Raw genomic sequence first — 17,210 nt, forward strand, 5'->3', positions numbered from 1 at the left:
TCCCTCAAATCCTTTAAGCAACTCAGGAATAACTTCATGAACACCAATAGATTTATGCATGGTAATGATTACCTTTGATGTTATACAAACTAATAATAAAAAACAACCGTTGTTTGAAATATCAAAAATGTATTCCATCTACTTCCTTCAATCTATAAATGTCATATGCTGCAGATGGACAAAAAAACAGCAGTTTTTTTTATTATTCAATTAACAGAAATGTTTAAATGTATTTTGGTCTAAAATTGTTCTATTCATTTAAGTGATTTAAAACTAGCTTTCTACTGTTGGAATTAATTACCTTTAAGATGAAAAATCGAATCCAATAACAACCAGTGAACAGAATGGGAGAAAATAACGTCTTAAAATATTATTTAATTGGATATGGGAGTTGTTCTCACCTCCAGAAAACCTACAATCACTATATATCTGATAAAAAACAAAAAGTGAATCAAATTCATCATCGTACAGCCATGTCATATTTAACACATATGGGTCTAAAACACTGGAACACATTGACCCAAACATTATTTAAATGTAGAGAAATAGAGTCAGGTCTTTAATATGGCCCTACAAGGTTTCAATGTTCACATCCCAGCCTTTATTTGTTTTTAGGCCACTTGTGTTTCATCTTCTTGAATGTATTCTTTCCCATTCTGTTCTTCATCTTCAAGGGCGTTTTCCCTATTTTGGTTTGCTTTTTCTCAAATCTGCTTCCATCTTTTTTGACAGTTTTTGATTCCTTTGTCTGATCAGGGCTCTTCATCGCAGGCTTCTCCACTGTGCCTTTCTTCACCTGGTCCCCCTTTACAGGCTCTCCACCCATTTTGGCGATCTTTGCCTTCTTGGGCCCAGTCTGAGAGTCCTGCTGTCCTTTAGTCTTGATGTTTTGTTTCTTAGCTGCTGCCCCATTAGTTTTGGCATTTTTCTTTTGGGCATTCGTCTTTGCTGGAGCATCCTTAACCGTCTTGTTTTTGGGCACCGTTTCTTTTGGAGACTCTGTAACTTCAGTCGCCTCAGAAGCTTCCGTCTTCTCATCTTCTGCAATGACCACCAGAGAGTTACATCATAACACTAAACAGGGTAACAATTCATAATCCAGATGGAGATTTTAGGAAGAGTTACCTTTCCCAGCTGAAGCAGATGGGATCACATTGGAGAACTTCTTAAATTTGGCCACAAAAAATCCATCCATGTTGTGGGAATGTGGGTAAAAACGGCGTGTGAGTTTCAGGGAGGGATGGAATCTATATTTCTTGAAACTAAGGACGATATAGAAAGTTTTTCTGTTTAGTAATCCATGTTTAGTCTTTATGAGAACATATAGTTAACTTTCAGTACCTGGTGAAGCCTTCCTTTCCAAAATCAAGTCCTGTTGGGACTAATTTGACATTCCTTTTCTTCAAGGCATAATCCACCACCCACTCATTCTCCTCCACCTGGTAGAAGACAATCAGAGCTTAAATTAGGACATCCACACAAATTAAATGAGGAAAAATAAGCTAAGACATATAAATGGCAAATTTAAATAATTTTCTGGCCACTGGTTCTCTCGTTCCAACCTTCAATTGTACCATCAAAATCTATAAAACAATTGTTTATTTTTTTTCCCAGTAATATCAAAGCTTTTATTCTGTCCCAATCGAGACATTTTGTAGATGCATTTGTGTTTGAGAAATTGTTAATCAAAAAAATAAATAAATTGTAGCTGTGGCCTAAAAGAAATTCTTAGATCAACAGTTACTGATAAAAAATATTTTCCGATCATTCCAAATCATTGCATACAGCACACACAGCAGCTGGTGATGCTTTATATCTGTGTTAATTCATTACCTATTTCTAAACTATTTTTATGTCAAGCATGATGCGTTTAGTCATTTCCTAATTAGACATTTAATTTTAAATTTTGTAAATAAACTAATTTGTAAATCCTTTTATTATCCCAAAATGTGGAAATTCTCTCTCAGCATTTAACCCATCGACGTGGGGAGCAGTGGGCTGCCATTGTGCAGCACCCTGGGTTAAGGGTCTTTGCTCAGGGACCCAGAGTGGCAGTCTGTGGGAGTGGGGCTTGAACTCAGAACCTCTAATTACTAATACCCTAACCACTAGGCCGCCACTTTCCATGAAAAACTTCACTCCCCATGAAAAACTTCACGCCAAGAGGCCACCAAACTGCGTATCGGTCTACGAATGTACAATTGGGCGAATGTGGTGATGGTGTAAAGAACCCGGGGAGCAGTGTGGGGTAAAGGGTCTTGCTCAAGTACCCAGAGTGGAGGCCACGGGTTTAGAACCGGGTATTTTGCAACCTTCTAAGAGCATAAGTGCACCACTCTAACCACTAGGCCACCACCGCCCCTGATGAAAACACCTGAACAGGTATGGATGCATTTCCATAAGAGATCACACTAAATATAAAGAAACTGATTAATATCAGCCTAACCTTTAAAATTTCTACTTTTAATACATGGTATAGAATCACCCAGAGTGACTCACATTTCCCGTTTTCGGTGCACAATCTAAATGTGCACCAAGTTAAACATCTTAACATCTTTGGAGATCCTCTGAACAAAGTGCAAAGGTCATATATCAACATATACACACCTAAAGTTGACTTTGAAATGTTTTAATCAAGCATGTCACATAACCTTTACTGTCTTTAGATCCTCAGACCACACGCGTACTTAATATGACATAAAATATCTTTCATATCATATGATTTCAAGGATTATTGGCTTGATTAATTATGAATGAATTGATTTTAGTATGTTACAGTGACTGCATTGAGTTGTCTTGCAACCATTAATCAGACTTCAGCTAATTCGCAGTGATGGATAAACCCCATCCTGTGAAAACACATACCATTATTGAGCATGTGCAGTAGATCAGGTATCCTCCGGAAGAAGATGCAGCATTTACAGAGTCGATAGCTGATAAAATCAGTTCCTTCTGTAAATGAGCAGAGCGCAGGATATCTGCCTCGTCCTGATTGGAAAAAGCAGGATTAGAAGGAAAATGAGTTCACAATTAAAACCTTACTGAGAGCAATAGACAAAGATAACTTGGGGAGTTTTTACCTTACTGGTCTTTACAGCTGGATCTTTTGCAATGACTCCTGTACCTGAACACGGAGCATCTAGCAGAACTCTGTCAAAACCTCCCATGACCTGCATCAAACATCCACTCAGTTCAGGAAACATTAAATAAAACCAAACAAATGTTATGTGTGCACACATGAAATGAGGTTACCTTGGGGAACTGCCTGCCATCATAGTTGCAGACCACGGCGTTTGTGACCCCGAGGCGATGAAGGTTTCCAACCACACTCTTCAGTCTATCAGCATTGGCGTCATTCGCTACAATCACTCCTGTGTTTCTCATCAGCTGAGCTAAACATGTGGAAAACGAGTTAAAATTTTTAACACATAATTTACAGATAGGAGTAAGAGTAAACACACCGCATCTTACCAATATAGGAGGTCTTTCCTCCTGGAGCAGAGCTCATGTCCAACACCAGCTCCCCCTCCTGGGGAGACAGCGCCATGACAGGAAGAAAACTGGACGCTCCCTGCAGCATGTAATGACCGGCCAGATACTCTGGGGTTGCACCTGAATTTAAGCAAAACAGGACAATCACAACCCAAGCTCTTCAACACCCTTCCTCAATAAATGTAAAACAGCGAAAGGGAAATGTACCGATAGGGACCGATGAGTCGTAGATGACCAGACCCACTTTGGACCATTTCCCCAGTGGGTCCAGGTTCACCCCTCTGTTGATCAAAGCCTAAACAAGACAACAAAGAAACTCATCTAGTTAAAATTGTCTCATTTGTTTGAAATTGAACGCTAGCACAAATATGAGGCTTCGACTTACTTTCCTTCATAAATATTAATCTTTTACAAAATGTTACATTACGATAATTTCTATCCTCAACAGCTTACAAAAACACATGTGTAAAGCAAGGCTAATAATCCACCCAGAATGTCCATAGAGTGATTCAGTCAGAGCAGCTACCTGTGCAAGGTCCCGCCTCCTTGTTTTCAGCGTGTTAGTTCGGATTGTGACTGGTCTCTGGATTTCATTGGCTTCAAGGAAATCAACAAGCTGCAAAAGGAAATTAATTACTTTTTTCAAGCTGTCAGTCAAATATTTGTTAGTTTATTAGAGAAAAAAAAAAAACAGACCTCAGAGAGAGGAAAGAGATCCATTAATTTCTCAATGAGGAATTCGTTGTAGCTGTAATAAGTACAGAGATCTTTCCTCAGGAGAGAGAGGTACTCCACCCTGGCTTTGCCCTCCTCTCTTTTTGCTGAGAAATTACAGAGGACATCGATGTTGTCCTTTATTCTCTGATGGACTGTCTTCAGGTCCAGAGACAGGGCCCCTGTAAAAAGGGAGATGAAGGTTTGATCGGTTGCAGAACATTTTCTCTGGATTTGTTGTCAGATTTTACAGAAACCAGACTCACCCTCCTCACTCTCCTCAGCAGAGGGGAGTTTGAAATTATCCACATCATCTATGTTAGTTTGGATGGTATCCTCCTCATCCATTTCAGAATCCGATTTCTGCTCATCGTCCTCATCCTCTTCTTCCTCCTCCTCCTCCTCATCATCATCACTGCTTGGAGCCATGGATTCCTTTAGCTTCTTCTCTTTTTTAGCGGCACGTTCAATTGGAAGAAGCTAATTTGAATCCAAACAAAGAATGAAATAAGTTAATGTAATTTTTGTCACAATTATAAAATGTAATCCTTGAACAACACATTCATCTGAAAAGGTTAAGGACACCTTTAAGACAGAGATGCTAAAAAGAAGCATTTCAGATGAGGAAAATCAAGTCAATTAAAAACTAGACATGAGCAATTAGCTTTTTGTTCCCTTGCTTAAGATAAAAGACTATTTTTTAAAAGTTTATCAAAACTGTTTTTTATTCTCCATCTAAAGAGAGAAATAAATCCGATAACATACATCATCTCCGTCACTTTCCTCCTCTTCCTCTTCTTCTCCACTGCCATCATCATCTGCACCGTAGTCGTCAACCATTTCTTCTTCTGCATCATCATCATCATCTTCTTCGTCGTCTAGGTTTTTCAATCCTAATTCCACACTTTTCTTTTCTTGGTGTTTTCCTCCTTTCTTTTGCAGAGGTGCTTTTTCCTCCTCTTCCTCCTCATCTTCATCTTCCCACTGGTCCTCGCTCTCATCCTCACTTTCAGGCTCATCCATTTTGCGCTTCCTCTTTGTAGGTTTCAACCATTTACTGTTTTCATCACTGAAACCTTTGAATAGAAAAAATAATTACATTTTCATTCAAAACTCCAAACTGGTAGAGAGGGCATTTAGAAAGAATTTAAAATTAAAAACAAACTTAATAGAATAGTTGGAATAATACAAGTATTTAAATCCAACAGTAAATAAGACCTTATCTGTGAGTGTCTGATATCTACACAGCCAGCAGATGGAGGTCATGTTTCTATGATTAGAGAACTTAGATCTGGGAGTGAAACAGAAAACCAACTGGATTTGCTAGTTGCTGTGTATAAGGCATTTCTCTCCATCTTCATGCATTCATACACCGAAGGATGTGTCACTAGTAGAGGTTGCAAAGCAGCACTGGTTTGAGAGTTTAAAGACTAACAGCAGGATCATTTGAATGTTCAAGGGAGAATCTTAAGCCCTTCTTTTCATATTTGAATGTGTTTCTAGTGTATTCTGTTTCCACGCAGAAATTAGATTTCCTGAGTTCCCATTTGGAAATACAACAAGAATCAACAGAAGTTAGGACATTAATCACTCACAATGAGTGAGTTGCCTTGACTTTAAAATCCAACATGGCTGTTTCAACTCTAAATTAGAGGCCTGCGCGGGACAGATTTTCCAGTCCCACGCCCGCCCGCATCCGCAGTTTTTAGTCTCGCTCCCGCCCGCTCCTGTAATAGTTTGTCCTGCTCCCACACGTAATTCCCACATGATTCCGACGTTTGGCCTACTGCTCAAGGCAATTTGTGTCATTAGCTTGATGAATTAAGCACGCTGTGCTTAGCTGAGCACATTACTGGCCGATTCTTCACCGCATACTGCATGAGGTGGCACATGCTACAATATCCAGCACATTGTGATGTATATATACATGATAGGCATAGACTGATCATTTATGACTTTATTTTACGTTTTAAACCATGTTTTTAGTTCGCAGGACTGTCACTTATCACCGCTCCCGCCCAAACCCGCAATGAGCTTTCAATATTTGTCCCGTGCCGCACTGCTTTGCGAGCAGTCTGGTGTTCCTTTCCAATCCTTATAGTGGCCTCCACATGAAAGGTGGATAAATAGGAGCTAGAACAGGCATAGTCCAGATGGGGGGACAGTCTACCTCAGTGCTTTGGAATCAGTAGCAGGCAGCTTCGGACCAGGAGATTGAGAAGTTACTGAAGTTACTATTGAAGAAAAGGTCACTAGATTAAATCCCACATCAGAAAACCAAAAATATATCTGATCAAGTAGGTTTCATTTCTTCATCGATACTCACCAAGCGCTGTAGATTGACTTGAATCTTTGAATACATCTTTAATTAAGCTAGCACTTAAGTCAAAAGTTACAGTTTTGCTTTAGACTTCAAAATAGAACAAGATGTAATGACTGAAGGGCAAGAATTAAACAGATGTGAGAAAGGTGAGATAAAAATGTTAATTGTTGTTTAAGATGAATGACAAGCAGCAATAGTGCAGTCTGCTTTAAAGTGAACATCTATGCTAATGTTATTTCCCTGTTTGTTTGTTTCATTGGATGCACTAAAACAGTTAAAACACTTTGAAAAATCTCTGATTTTCACATTAATAACCGAGTTTTCAGTTGGATGCAAAACAAGCTGGAAATAGATTTGTAAATAACCAGTTAAACAAACCCCTAGGCACATAGGCCATGTGCTTGGTGGTAAAAGTTGTATTTACATTTTAAAAACATGTCACACATTAATTAAGATTGACACATTTACCTTTTTTTGGTTGTTTCTCAGTAATGTCTTCTGGCTTTTTTAGGTTCTGAACTCTTTTAGCAGCTCTGAAAAGAAAAAAAATGCAACATTATTAACCATACTTTACAAAGACAGCAGTTTTATCAAAGGCTGTATAAAGAATCCTCTGGTTACCTTTTTCTGGCTCTACTTGACAAACGTTTAGCTCCTGTATCTTCTGCAAAGACAATACAGTGTGTCAGACAAAATCAGCATTAAAAAAAGGAGGATGTGAGATTTGTTTTTATTAGTGACAATTAAATAAATGGATTACCCTCTGTTATAAAGTTGGCCAACTCAACCTCTGCTCCCTTCTGCTTTCTGGCCTTCTTACCCGGGCCCCTCTTCACCTTGGTGGTGGGATCCAACTTACGACCCATGTCTAAGCGCTAAAGGCTTGAAATGAAAAAGCAGAGAATGTGCTTAAATAAAGAGACAACTTATCATTACACTATATCAGTACTCATTTACACCAACAATAACTCAATGAAAATGACATATTTTTCAGTGATTAACAAAATATACACCACACTAGATCTGTCAAACTGAGCTTCAATAAAACCTAACCCTAAGTGGCTCCTAAGACCTGGAGCCACAAGCTCCTCTCTACGGCGGCTTCATTTAGCCTCGACCAATAAAGACATGGAAATACGTTATGTTCATTTGGAGGGTCCAGCACCACAGTGGAGACCATCTTCTTTACCAGCAAGCAAATGATTGTGGTAAAAAAAAATAAATAAATATTAGAGCAAATTCTTACACTAGATAAAGTGCAACCTCCTGCTTGAAGTAATAAAAAAATTAAAAAATAGCCAATTCATACACTTCTGGCCTTGTTTCAAATCATCTCTGGAAAGGATTTTTAAAGACTCTGGAAAACCATTTCAAGAGACCACTTAATGAAGCTAGTTAGGAGTATGCTAAGAATGTAGGGTATTGATCAAAGCAAAGGGCGGACATTTTGAAACATTTGCAACATGAAAGATGTTTACAGTTCTTTTGCACTTTTTTGGTTTACAACATATAAGCATGCATACAGAAACACCCAACTTCTGTTTAAACTGTTTGTAACCTACTGATATAAAATAGGATTTAGTTTTTCTCTTGCTTATTTTTGTTGCCAAATATTCTCTGTTTAAATTATGAAAATTGATCAAGCCTTTTCCAATATTTTACTCTTCAAAATAAGTAATAACAGTAAGCATGATTTATGCTGATACCAACGTTGGTTTGATATCAACATTGGTTGATACTCAAAGCTGGAATATCAGTATCATGCTGGAAATTAAATAGTTGCATCAGGACATCCTTTAGTGACAAAGACTCTGTAAAAAATAAAGAATAAAAAAAAACAGTCCAATCTGTTGATATGTTATTTTTCTATTGATGTTTTATTTGAGCAGGTGAACAGATTCTCAGCAGGATTTAGGACTGGAGTTAGACTGGACCATCTTAACACCTGCTGTTGGTGGTTAGACGATTTGGTGGCGCCAATTTAATTGCAGCTTGGCGACCTATTGGCTAGGGCATAGAGCTTGGAATCCTGAGGTACTGAGCTCAAGCCCCACTCCCACAGACTGCTGGGTCCCTGAGCAAGACCCTTAACCCCACACTGCTCCCCAGATGCCTAACAATGGCAGCCCACTGCCCTACAAGGCAATGCAGAGAGTTCTCTTAGTTGCTCTGTACTTGTGACAAGGTAATAATAATTATAAAAAAAAAAAAAAAACTGGTTAGTGTGGCCCCGGGGCAGCTGTATAGGAAGTGCAACTAGTGTATACAGAGTGACTGAAAATAGATCATCCTAACTTATTTTATTTTTACATTCATCAACATTATATATATATTATATTTTGGTCTTAATGGGGATTTTTCTTCGTCAATATATATTATTTTTGAATAATTGGGTAAAATGGAATCAAACAGCTTTGAAAATATAGTTGATGTAAAGTGATAGAAAAGAAATAACCTCTTCGTCCCACAGTATGGGGATTAAGAAGGATAAGAACATAGGAAAATGGAAGCAAAAAAATAAAAAAGTTGCAAGAGTTAAACTCTAAAAGGTGTGTATTTTGATGTTGATCGGTTTAAGATTCCGATTTATTTATTTATATTTACACGACAGTAATACACAAATGATCAATTTTACTAATGACCATGATTGGAAGTAGAGTGTAAAAATTAACTAAATTGATGTGACTTGTTAATGTAAACTAAAATGACTAGTAGATAATGTGCTAAAAAGCATTTTTTTACTGTAATGGGGACAGAGACGTGGCTAATAAATGGCAGACAGTGATATGCAGAGGAGACAGACTCATTTTATTTTCCCAGCAGATAACATGTGCCTTAATGAGGACATGGTATTCATGAAGAAGAAGGTGTAGGATTTAAACCTGACAGACTCAGTATTACTTACTTGACTGTTTTGTTTGCAGTCAGATCTACATGAGCGAGCTAATGCTATAAGCTCCACAGGGACAAACGAGATAAATACGCCTTACAAGACAATATCTACACACCCAGCTGGGTGTTAAAACTTTTATTTTAAATATGTTATCCGGCATCAAAGATAAGGTTAAATATGTCTTACACAAATACTCACCAACAACACGATGCTTTTAGACTCCAGACTTTTAGGTTTCCACACGTGAATTCCCCTCAACACGTTGCAGGAGAACATCCGGCGCACAAAATTGACGTAGTTTCCTTTCGTCGCTTTCAAATATTTTAGGTTAAATTCGACAAAATTAAAAAAACATTTCTAACTCTGAATTTCTCTAAAACATGTTAAAGTATATTAGCTAATATAAACTCAATACTTTGGATGTTTTATGTAAAAAAAAAAGGGAAAAAAGGGGGTCTTTTTCCTCTGACGTCATCTTCCTACGACCAAACAAGCATCATCAGGGGAAGAGGTACTAGATTTGATGTAGGGCATGGAGTAGAATCTGCAATTGATCTTACTATAGTCTCAGATCAGATAGCAGGAATAAGTCAATGGGAAGTAATGAATGATAACTCCCTTGGAAGTGATCATTATCCTATTCTGCTTAAATTGAATAATTTTAAAGTAGCAGTTGAAGAAAATTGGTATCCTAAATGGAGAATGAGGGAAGCTAATTGGGAAATGTACAAAAAGATAGCAAGTGACATGTTTATGGAGATTATGCCAAATTTAAGCAATAATATTGAAGAATTAAATTCAATGATTACAAATATAATATACGAATCTGCAGAAAAGGCCATTTGCAAATCTACTGGATTGAAGAAAAAGAAAATGGTTCCTTGGTGGAACAATGAATGTAAAGAAGCTATTAAAGTTAGGAATAAAGCATTTAAAAAGTTAAAAATAAATCATTCATTTGATAATTTAATATTATACAAAAAAGCACAATCTAAAGTTAGGAGAACAGTTAAACTATCAAAAAAGAATTATTGGAGAAGTTTTTGTAGTACAATTGGAATGGACGTTAAAATAAATGAGATCTGGGGAATGATTAGAAAGATGGGAGGAATTAGAAGGGATTTTTCTTTACCTATAATTAAAGATGATCAGTGTGAAGCTATAACAAACAAGGAAAAAGCAGAGATGTTTGCAAGGTCCTTTGTGAAGGTGCATAGTTCAAAAAATGTATCAAATGAAGAATTATCATGGAGATTGGAAATGATTGAAGATAATAGAGAAATTTTAAATAGAAAAGAGATTGATGGAAGTATTTTAGATAAAGAATTTACATTGTTTGAAATGAATAGAGCATTGATAGGAGTTAAAAATACATCTCCAGGTAAAGATGGCATATGTTATAGGATGATTGAACATTTATCAGATGATGCTAAAGGAATTATTTTCAAGTTATACAATAAAGTATGGAAACAAGGTGAATTGCCCTTAAGCTGGAAGCATTCAATCATTGTACCAATATTAAAGCCAGGTAAGGATAAATGAGAGGTTAAAAGTTATAGGCCTATAGCTCTTACTTCTAATTTATGTAAATTGATGGAGAGAATGATAACTAGGAGATTAATGTATGAAATAGAAAAAAGAGATCTTTTATCCCCTTATCAGAGTGGTTTTAGAAGTGGACGGACAACAGTAGATCCAATTGCTTGTTTAGAAAATGAAATAAGAAAGGCTCAGGTAAATAAAGAAATTCTCTTGGCTACATTTTTTGATATTGAAAAAGCATATGATATGCTTTGGAAGGAGGGTTTATTAATTAAGATGAATAAAATGGGAATCAAAGGAAAAATGTTTAATTGGATTAAGGATTTTTTAAAGAATAGAAAAATAGAAGTAAGAGTTGGGGTAAATTATTCAAACATTTATGATATACAAAATGGAACTCCACAAGGTAGTGTATGTAGTCCAGTGCTTTTTAATATAATGATTAATGATATTTTTGATAATATAGATTTTAGAATTAATAAAGCATTATATGCAGATGATGGGGCATTATGGGTGAGAGGAGGAAATCTTAGTTATTTAAAAAATAGAATGCAATCAGCAATTAAAACGGTAGAAAGATGGTCACACGAATGGGGGTTTCGTTTGTCTGTTGAGAAGACACAAGTATTATGTTTTTCAAGGAAAAGGGATAATCCAACAGTAGATCTTAGATTATATGGGCATGAATTGAAACAGGTAAATATGATAAGGTACCTTGGTGTATGGTTTGATGAAAAACTTTCATTTAAGATACATATGCAGAAGATTATTGATAAATGTAAAAAAGGTATTAATATATTGAAATGTTTGTCAGGGAATGACTGGGGGGCAACTAGCTCATCCTTGAAAAGAATATATGATGTTTTAATTCGATCTGTGTTGGACTATGGATGTATTGTTTATAAATCAGCTGCAAATTCTTTGTTGTTAGATTTAGATAGAATCCAAGCCAAAGCGCTTAGGATATGTAGTGGTGCTTTTCGAACATCTCCAGTTCCTGCTCTTCAAGTGATTACTGGAGAAATGCCACTGGACTTAAGGAGGATGAAACTGTCAATAAATTACTGGTTAAATTTACAAGGGCATGAGGAAAATCACCCTACTAAACAGATATTCAGAGAATGTTGGGAATATGGCCATAATATAAGGAGTTTTGGATGGGAAGGAAATATTTATGCAGAGTATTCTGGGATAAGTAATATAACATACTGTAAAACTGTAAGTACATCTAAAATTGCTCCATGGTTTTTCGAAATGCCAATAGTAAATTTAGAAACTAAAAAAATAGAAGAGTCTTGTGGAGGTTTGTATCAAATTATTCAGCAGCATTTAGAAGTAAGGTATGAAAATATGACACAAATATATACAGATGCATCAAAAGAGGAAAATGGTAAAACAGGAGTAGCAGTATATATTCCAAAAGAAAATATTTCTATCAAGAGAAGAACAACAGATAATTTATCAATTTTTTCAGCAGAGATGTTGGCAATTATTTTAGCATTGCAATGGGTGCTGGAGGTGAAGCCTAGAAATGTAGTTATCTGTTCAGATTCAATGTCTTGCCTGACTAGTTTTAAAAGTGGAAAATCTGAAAGCCGTCAAGATCTTTTAGATGAAGTCAGTTATTTAATGTATGGTATAAGGCAACAAAATATAACTATTCAATTCACATGGGTTCCAGCACACAAAGGAATCTTAGGTAATGAAAAAGTAGATAAGTTAGCTAAAGAAGCAGTTAAAGTAGGAGAAATTGAATATGATGTCCCGCTAAGTAGAACAGAAATAAAAGTAATTATTAAAGATAAAATAAATAAGGTATGGCAGAAGAGATGGAATTTAGAAAAAAAAGGAAGACATTTATATAAAATACATAAAGATATTAGCATAGGATATAACAGTATAATGAGTAGAAGAGAGGAAATATGGATAAACAGGTTAAGGATTGGGCATACTAGTTTAAATGCAGGTCTAAAAATAATAGGGAAACATCCAACGGGTAATTGTTGTTATTGCGGAGAAATCGAAGGAGTAGAACATGTGTTGATCTATTGTAGCAAATATACAAAAGAGAGGAAAGAACTGGAAAGGGTAATGGGGAGTTCAGTAAAGATGGCAGATTTATTAGGGAAGCATCAATCAGATAAGATAATTAAAGCACTTATTAAATATTTAAAAGATACAGAATTAGCTGGGAGAATTTAGTGTGTGTATGTGCGTGTGTGTAAGTATAGATAGAATTTAGTTTCATGAAGATATAAAGATATACAGACATTATATTTCTGAATTACATCTCCGTCCAGTTGATGGCGGTAATGCACACAGGATGCAAACTGCCAGAAAACTCAATAGAAGAAGAAGAAGAAGAAGAAGCATCATCAGGCATGGACTCAGGGAGGAAGCGTGGTCTTGAACATTTGGACGAGTATGAACCAAAAGCAGCAAAAACAGGCAAAATTAGCCTCCATGATCGGATGGCTGAGAGGAGGCTCATTGTTATTCTGGAAGGAGCATCGTTAGAGACTGTGAAGGTTTGACAATAACGCTGATTCTGATCCTAATTACCACCACACTCCACCACAAACCTGCGACATCTTCGAATATCAATGGATTTAATGGTTTTTTGTTTTGTTTGCCATATTTTAGGTTGGAAAAACGTTTGAGTTGTTGAACTGCGACCAGCACAAAAACATGATCATCAAAAGTGGAAGAGACCCGGGACACATAAGGCCAGATATCACACATCAGGTAAACATAACCCATATTAGTCTCAGCAGCTCTTTAGATCTTTATTTGTTCTAAATTATAATAAAACATCAAGTGCAGCCCTGTTCCCAGTTGTAATACATTCAAACTTCTTAAATCTATTTAGAAATTCCTAGATCTCAATAGCTTCCTTAAATTCTTTCTCATTCAATTTAATTTAAAAATATTTCAGTGATCTCAAAGAAAAATGAGATAAATGACAGACATGATAATGCATCATATCATAACTCTTGATTTGTTTTTGTGTTTTTTTTATGTGGTGGAGTTTGTTTTTATTATCATCATACTAATTGTGCCTTTTTCTTAATTCCAGTGTCTGCTCATGCTGATGGACAGCCCGCTGAACAGAGCAGGCCTTTTGCAGGTTTATATCCACACAGAGAAAAACGCCTTAATAGAGATCAACCCACAGACCCGCATCCCAAGAACGTTCAGTCGTTTCTGTGGCTTAATGGGTACGGATATTGGTTCTCTATTGCTTTTTATAATGGTTTTCACAAGTATTTGTGCCCCCTTTAACTATTTTCACATTGCAAACACAAATTTGAATGCATTTCTTGTGCATAACTGGAAAGTGGAAGTGAATATTCAGAATCACTTCAATATATGAATATATATTTGTATATTTGAGACCATTCCATTTTAGCTCAGCATGGATTCGCAGCCATCATTACACAGGATGGTAAACTCCTTCCCCAGTCAGTGTTTTGTACCTCTAACAGATTTTCTTCCTGGATTGATTTTGCATATTTTCTCCCATCATATCTGACTTGGTTCCTTGTTACTGTTGAACTTTATTGTTTCTATCACTATGATGTTTGAAGCTGTGGGTGGTGTTTACAGAATTACCTGCAGTGATACCTTTTGGATCGATTTGCAGATTAGCTACAAGTATGGAGGTCTTTTTTGATCTTCTTCCATACATTAGCTGTGTCTGCTTATAGCAAACTGCACATCTGATTTTTTTAAGGTTTTCTTCTTGTAAAGCTTTTTGACTCTTCCATGTTTATCAGTCAATACCATACATCATTCCGTCTCACATTTCTGCTCTTCTATGACAAGCAGTTCATATTCCAGTAAAATATATTAAATGTAAGATTTTCTCTCTAACATTAAAGTTCAGCTGCTGCACAAGCTGAGCGTCAGAGCCTCTGATGGTCCTCAGAAACTGTTGAAGATGATTAAAAATCCAGTGTCTGACCACCTGCCTCCTGGATGCCCCCGCATCGCCACCTCCTTCTCTGCCGGTGAGGCTGTTAATGCTCGGACTGTGGTGCCAGAAGGTCCTGCAGCGGTGGTGATCGGAGCATTTGCACATGGCTCGGTGAGGAGATGATCTCATTCTGTTTCATGTTCTCAAATATTTTCTCAATGTAATCAATGTTCTGTTTTGTCAGGTGAAAGTGGACTACACAGAGAAGAGCGTCTCCATTAGTAACTACCCACTCTCTGCAGCGCTGACCTGTGCCAAAATCTGCTCCGCCTTTGAGGAGGTGTGGGGTGTCCTGTGACACACATATCATGATGCCTGTATTTAAAAGGCGTATTTACATTGGACTACAGATACATGCTGAGTGTTGCCATATGAACAACTACTAATACCTGAAAACACCCATTCCCATTATAAATATGATTTTTGTTTGGTTTTCTCAAGAAAATGAGAAGATAATTTATCATTATATGAACCCCAAAGTCAGTAACTCATCATAATGGGATTTTTTTTGTGGGTCGTTTTTTTGGTTTACAACGGGAAGGAAAAGCTTTCTTTTTCAAGTTGACAGTGGTTGTGATCTAAAAACTCTTGTTTTTTACTCAACATTTAGTTTAGTCCTGCTTTATTGAGTTACTCACTAGTTAAGCGTTCTGTAGAGCTTTCAGGAGCTACATGAGTGCTCCTAATAAAATGTAAAAGAATGGTCTAACATTCTCCTTCGATAAGTTGATGTTTGGGCTTTATGATTATTTTTGTATCCATTATTGTCATTTTTTAAAATTCCATAATAGGTCCTGCGAAGTTTAAAAATAAAAATATATTATTCGGAAATGGTGTTATTATTGAAGTTCCATGTAGGAGATCAAGTTCGTGGATGAAAACATTGTGTTTAACACAACTGATGTAACAAATAACAGTAAACAATTGAAGATTGCTGAAATAACTTTAATCCCAATCTTTGTGCTTCTGTCATCTTTTCCTGGTATTCTGTTGCATGTACAACCTTGAGGGCTGAGGTTTTTGAAGTTGTCCTCTGGTTTTCTGTATTTCTTTGCTTTCTTTTTGATTTCCTTTCAGATTTTGGGAAATTCAATATTGTATTGATATATAAGGATTTCCTTCAACAACTTTGTGTAGAAATGTTATCTTTTAAGGATTCATGCATGATAGATTATAAAGCCTATGTAATTTTGGATTTATATAATTTATATGCCAACATAACAATTCATAGGCCTAAAGTAATAATCGTTATTTTTCTTATTAAAGCCAAGAAAAGTTGTCTAAATGTTTGGTACCAAGTACTAAACATGGTATATTTTTCATGATAATCCCTCCTACTAGCAGTAGCATTGAATAAAACAAATTAAACCCGATTTTTATTTTGTATTAGTAAAGCTGATGAATCCCAGGTTTAAAAAGTTTATAAATGTTAAAGGTACCATATGAGTTAAAGTTACAATGACGAGAGTATCAGTTCCTCTGATAAGACTTTGCTCACTTGGCAGCGTGTTTTCCTGCCAGTTCCACCTGAGGCTGAATGACCCGTAGCCGGCCCAGGCGTTTGGCTCCAGCTTTTCCAGCTGTGTTTATTAAGATATTCTACTGTTTCAATTCACTGAAAACAGCATTGTCTCCTGGTTTGCAACAGGCTAAAGTATTTAGCTCAACACCTCCCTGTGAGGCTTTTTTTCCTCTTGTTTTTCTCCTCATTTGCTAATTATTTTAAATGGGTTTCTTTTTAACCTCGAAAGAAATCTTAAGTGTGAGACCTTTGCTGCTAATTTTAAATGACTGGATTCTTTTTATGAAATTACAATTTGTGGCTTTTTGAAAAACATAATTTTGTAAGTTTGCTTTAAAAAACAGTTACCATAACAACTACAGAACTATTTTTTTTTTATTAGGTTTATAAGCAATTTGTTTTTAGAAACTATGAGAAAGTTAACTATATAAATACATTTGCATCTAAAAAAAAATTCAACCACAGATTTGAATATTTGGCAAATCTCACAAAATGGTATCTGTTTAAAATAAAGGAATCAATCACAAACCATTTCAAGCGCTACAGTTCTGCATTCTCAAATTTATTAAACACCTTTATAAATAGACTCTTTAGAAGTTATAGAGCACTTGGTGGCAGCCACTGATCACATTAGCAAACTACTGTTCTTTGTTAATTGAATAGGGGAACATTTATATCAGGGTTTATAAATCCTGTTTTTTTTTTTTTTTTTCAAAAAACACATTTAATTGGAGGACTGGAAGAGTCA

At 36.1% G+C, this 17,210-nt stretch overlaps 2 protein-coding genes across 4 annotated transcripts; one reads left to right on the forward strand and one right to left on the reverse strand.

Annotated features, from left to right (window-relative positions):
* Positions 1 to 355: 355 nt before the first annotated feature.
* nop2 (NOP2 nucleolar protein homolog (yeast)) lies at positions 356 to 9,759 on the reverse strand. Of its 3 annotated transcripts, none has more exons than XM_038284539.1 (16): positions 9,621 to 9,759; positions 7,290 to 7,417; positions 7,151 to 7,193; positions 6,998 to 7,062; positions 4,972 to 5,282; positions 4,473 to 4,686; positions 4,189 to 4,388; positions 4,019 to 4,108; positions 3,700 to 3,787; positions 3,472 to 3,612; positions 3,253 to 3,392; positions 3,081 to 3,170; positions 2,866 to 2,988; positions 1,342 to 1,439; positions 1,126 to 1,262; positions 356 to 1,041 (listed from the first exon to the last, which is right to left on the reverse strand). In XM_038284539.1, the coding sequence occupies exons 2-16, from the start codon at positions 7,393 to 7,395 to the stop codon at positions 602 to 604; spliced, it is 2,286 nt and encodes a 761-aa protein (XP_038140467.1). In that variant the 5' UTR covers positions 7,396 to 7,417; positions 9,621 to 9,759; the 3' UTR covers positions 356 to 601. The 3 variants fall into 3 exon arrangements, with proteins under 3 accessions (XP_038140467.1, XP_038140469.1, XP_038140468.1); XM_038284540.1 differs by lacking the exon at positions 9,621 to 9,759 and adding an exon at positions 9,435 to 9,453 and having other exon boundaries at positions 602 to 1,041; XM_038284541.1 differs by lacking the exons at positions 7,290 to 7,417; positions 9,621 to 9,759 and having other exon boundaries at positions 4,972 to 5,286; positions 7,001 to 7,062.
* A 3,575-nt stretch (positions 9,760 to 13,334) lies between these two features.
* emg1 (EMG1 N1-specific pseudouridine methyltransferase) lies at positions 13,335 to 15,413 on the forward strand. Its single transcript, XM_038284546.1, has 5 exons — positions 13,335 to 13,492; positions 13,608 to 13,709; positions 14,041 to 14,182; positions 14,846 to 15,051; positions 15,125 to 15,413. Exons 1-5 carry the CDS (start codon positions 13,346 to 13,348, stop codon positions 15,236 to 15,238), a joined length of 711 nt encoding a protein of 236 aa, XP_038140474.1. The 5' UTR covers positions 13,335 to 13,345; the 3' UTR covers positions 15,239 to 15,413.
* Positions 15,414 to 17,210: the final 1,797 nt, after the last annotated feature.

The sequence above is a fragment of the Cyprinodon tularosa genome, unplaced genomic scaffold (genome assembly GCF_016077235.1).
Source record: "Cyprinodon tularosa strain WSP-4 unplaced genomic scaffold, ASM1607723v1 ctg2, whole genome shotgun sequence".
In the NCBI taxonomy this organism is placed as follows: domain Eukaryota; kingdom Metazoa; phylum Chordata; class Actinopteri; order Cyprinodontiformes; family Cyprinodontidae; genus Cyprinodon; species Cyprinodon tularosa.

Bases quoted from the DNA above. Each gene is read 5' to 3' on its own strand.
- nop2 (XM_038284539.1), bottom strand. From the start codon at position 7,395: ATGGGTCGTAAGTTGGATCCCACCACCAAGGTGAAGAGGGGCCCGGGT. The intron at 5,283-6,997 runs GTAAATGTGTCA...TTCTATTCAAAG, and splicing joins TGAGAAACAACCAAAAAAAG to GTTTCAGTGATGAAAACAGT. The intron at 3,171-3,252 runs GTAACCTCATTT...TGTTTGATGCAG, and splicing joins ATGGCAGGCAGTTCCCCAAG to GTCATGGGAGGTTTTGACAG.
- emg1 (XM_038284546.1), top strand. From the start codon at position 13,346: ATGGACTCAGGGAGGAAGCGTGGTCTTGAACATTTGGACGAGTATGAA. The intron at 13,493-13,607 runs GTTTGACAATAA...GCCATATTTTAG, and splicing joins CATCGTTAGAGACTGTGAAG to GTTGGAAAAACGTTTGAGTT. The intron at 13,710-14,040 runs GTAAACATAACC...TCTTAATTCCAG, and splicing joins GGCCAGATATCACACATCAG to TGTCTGCTCATGCTGATGGA.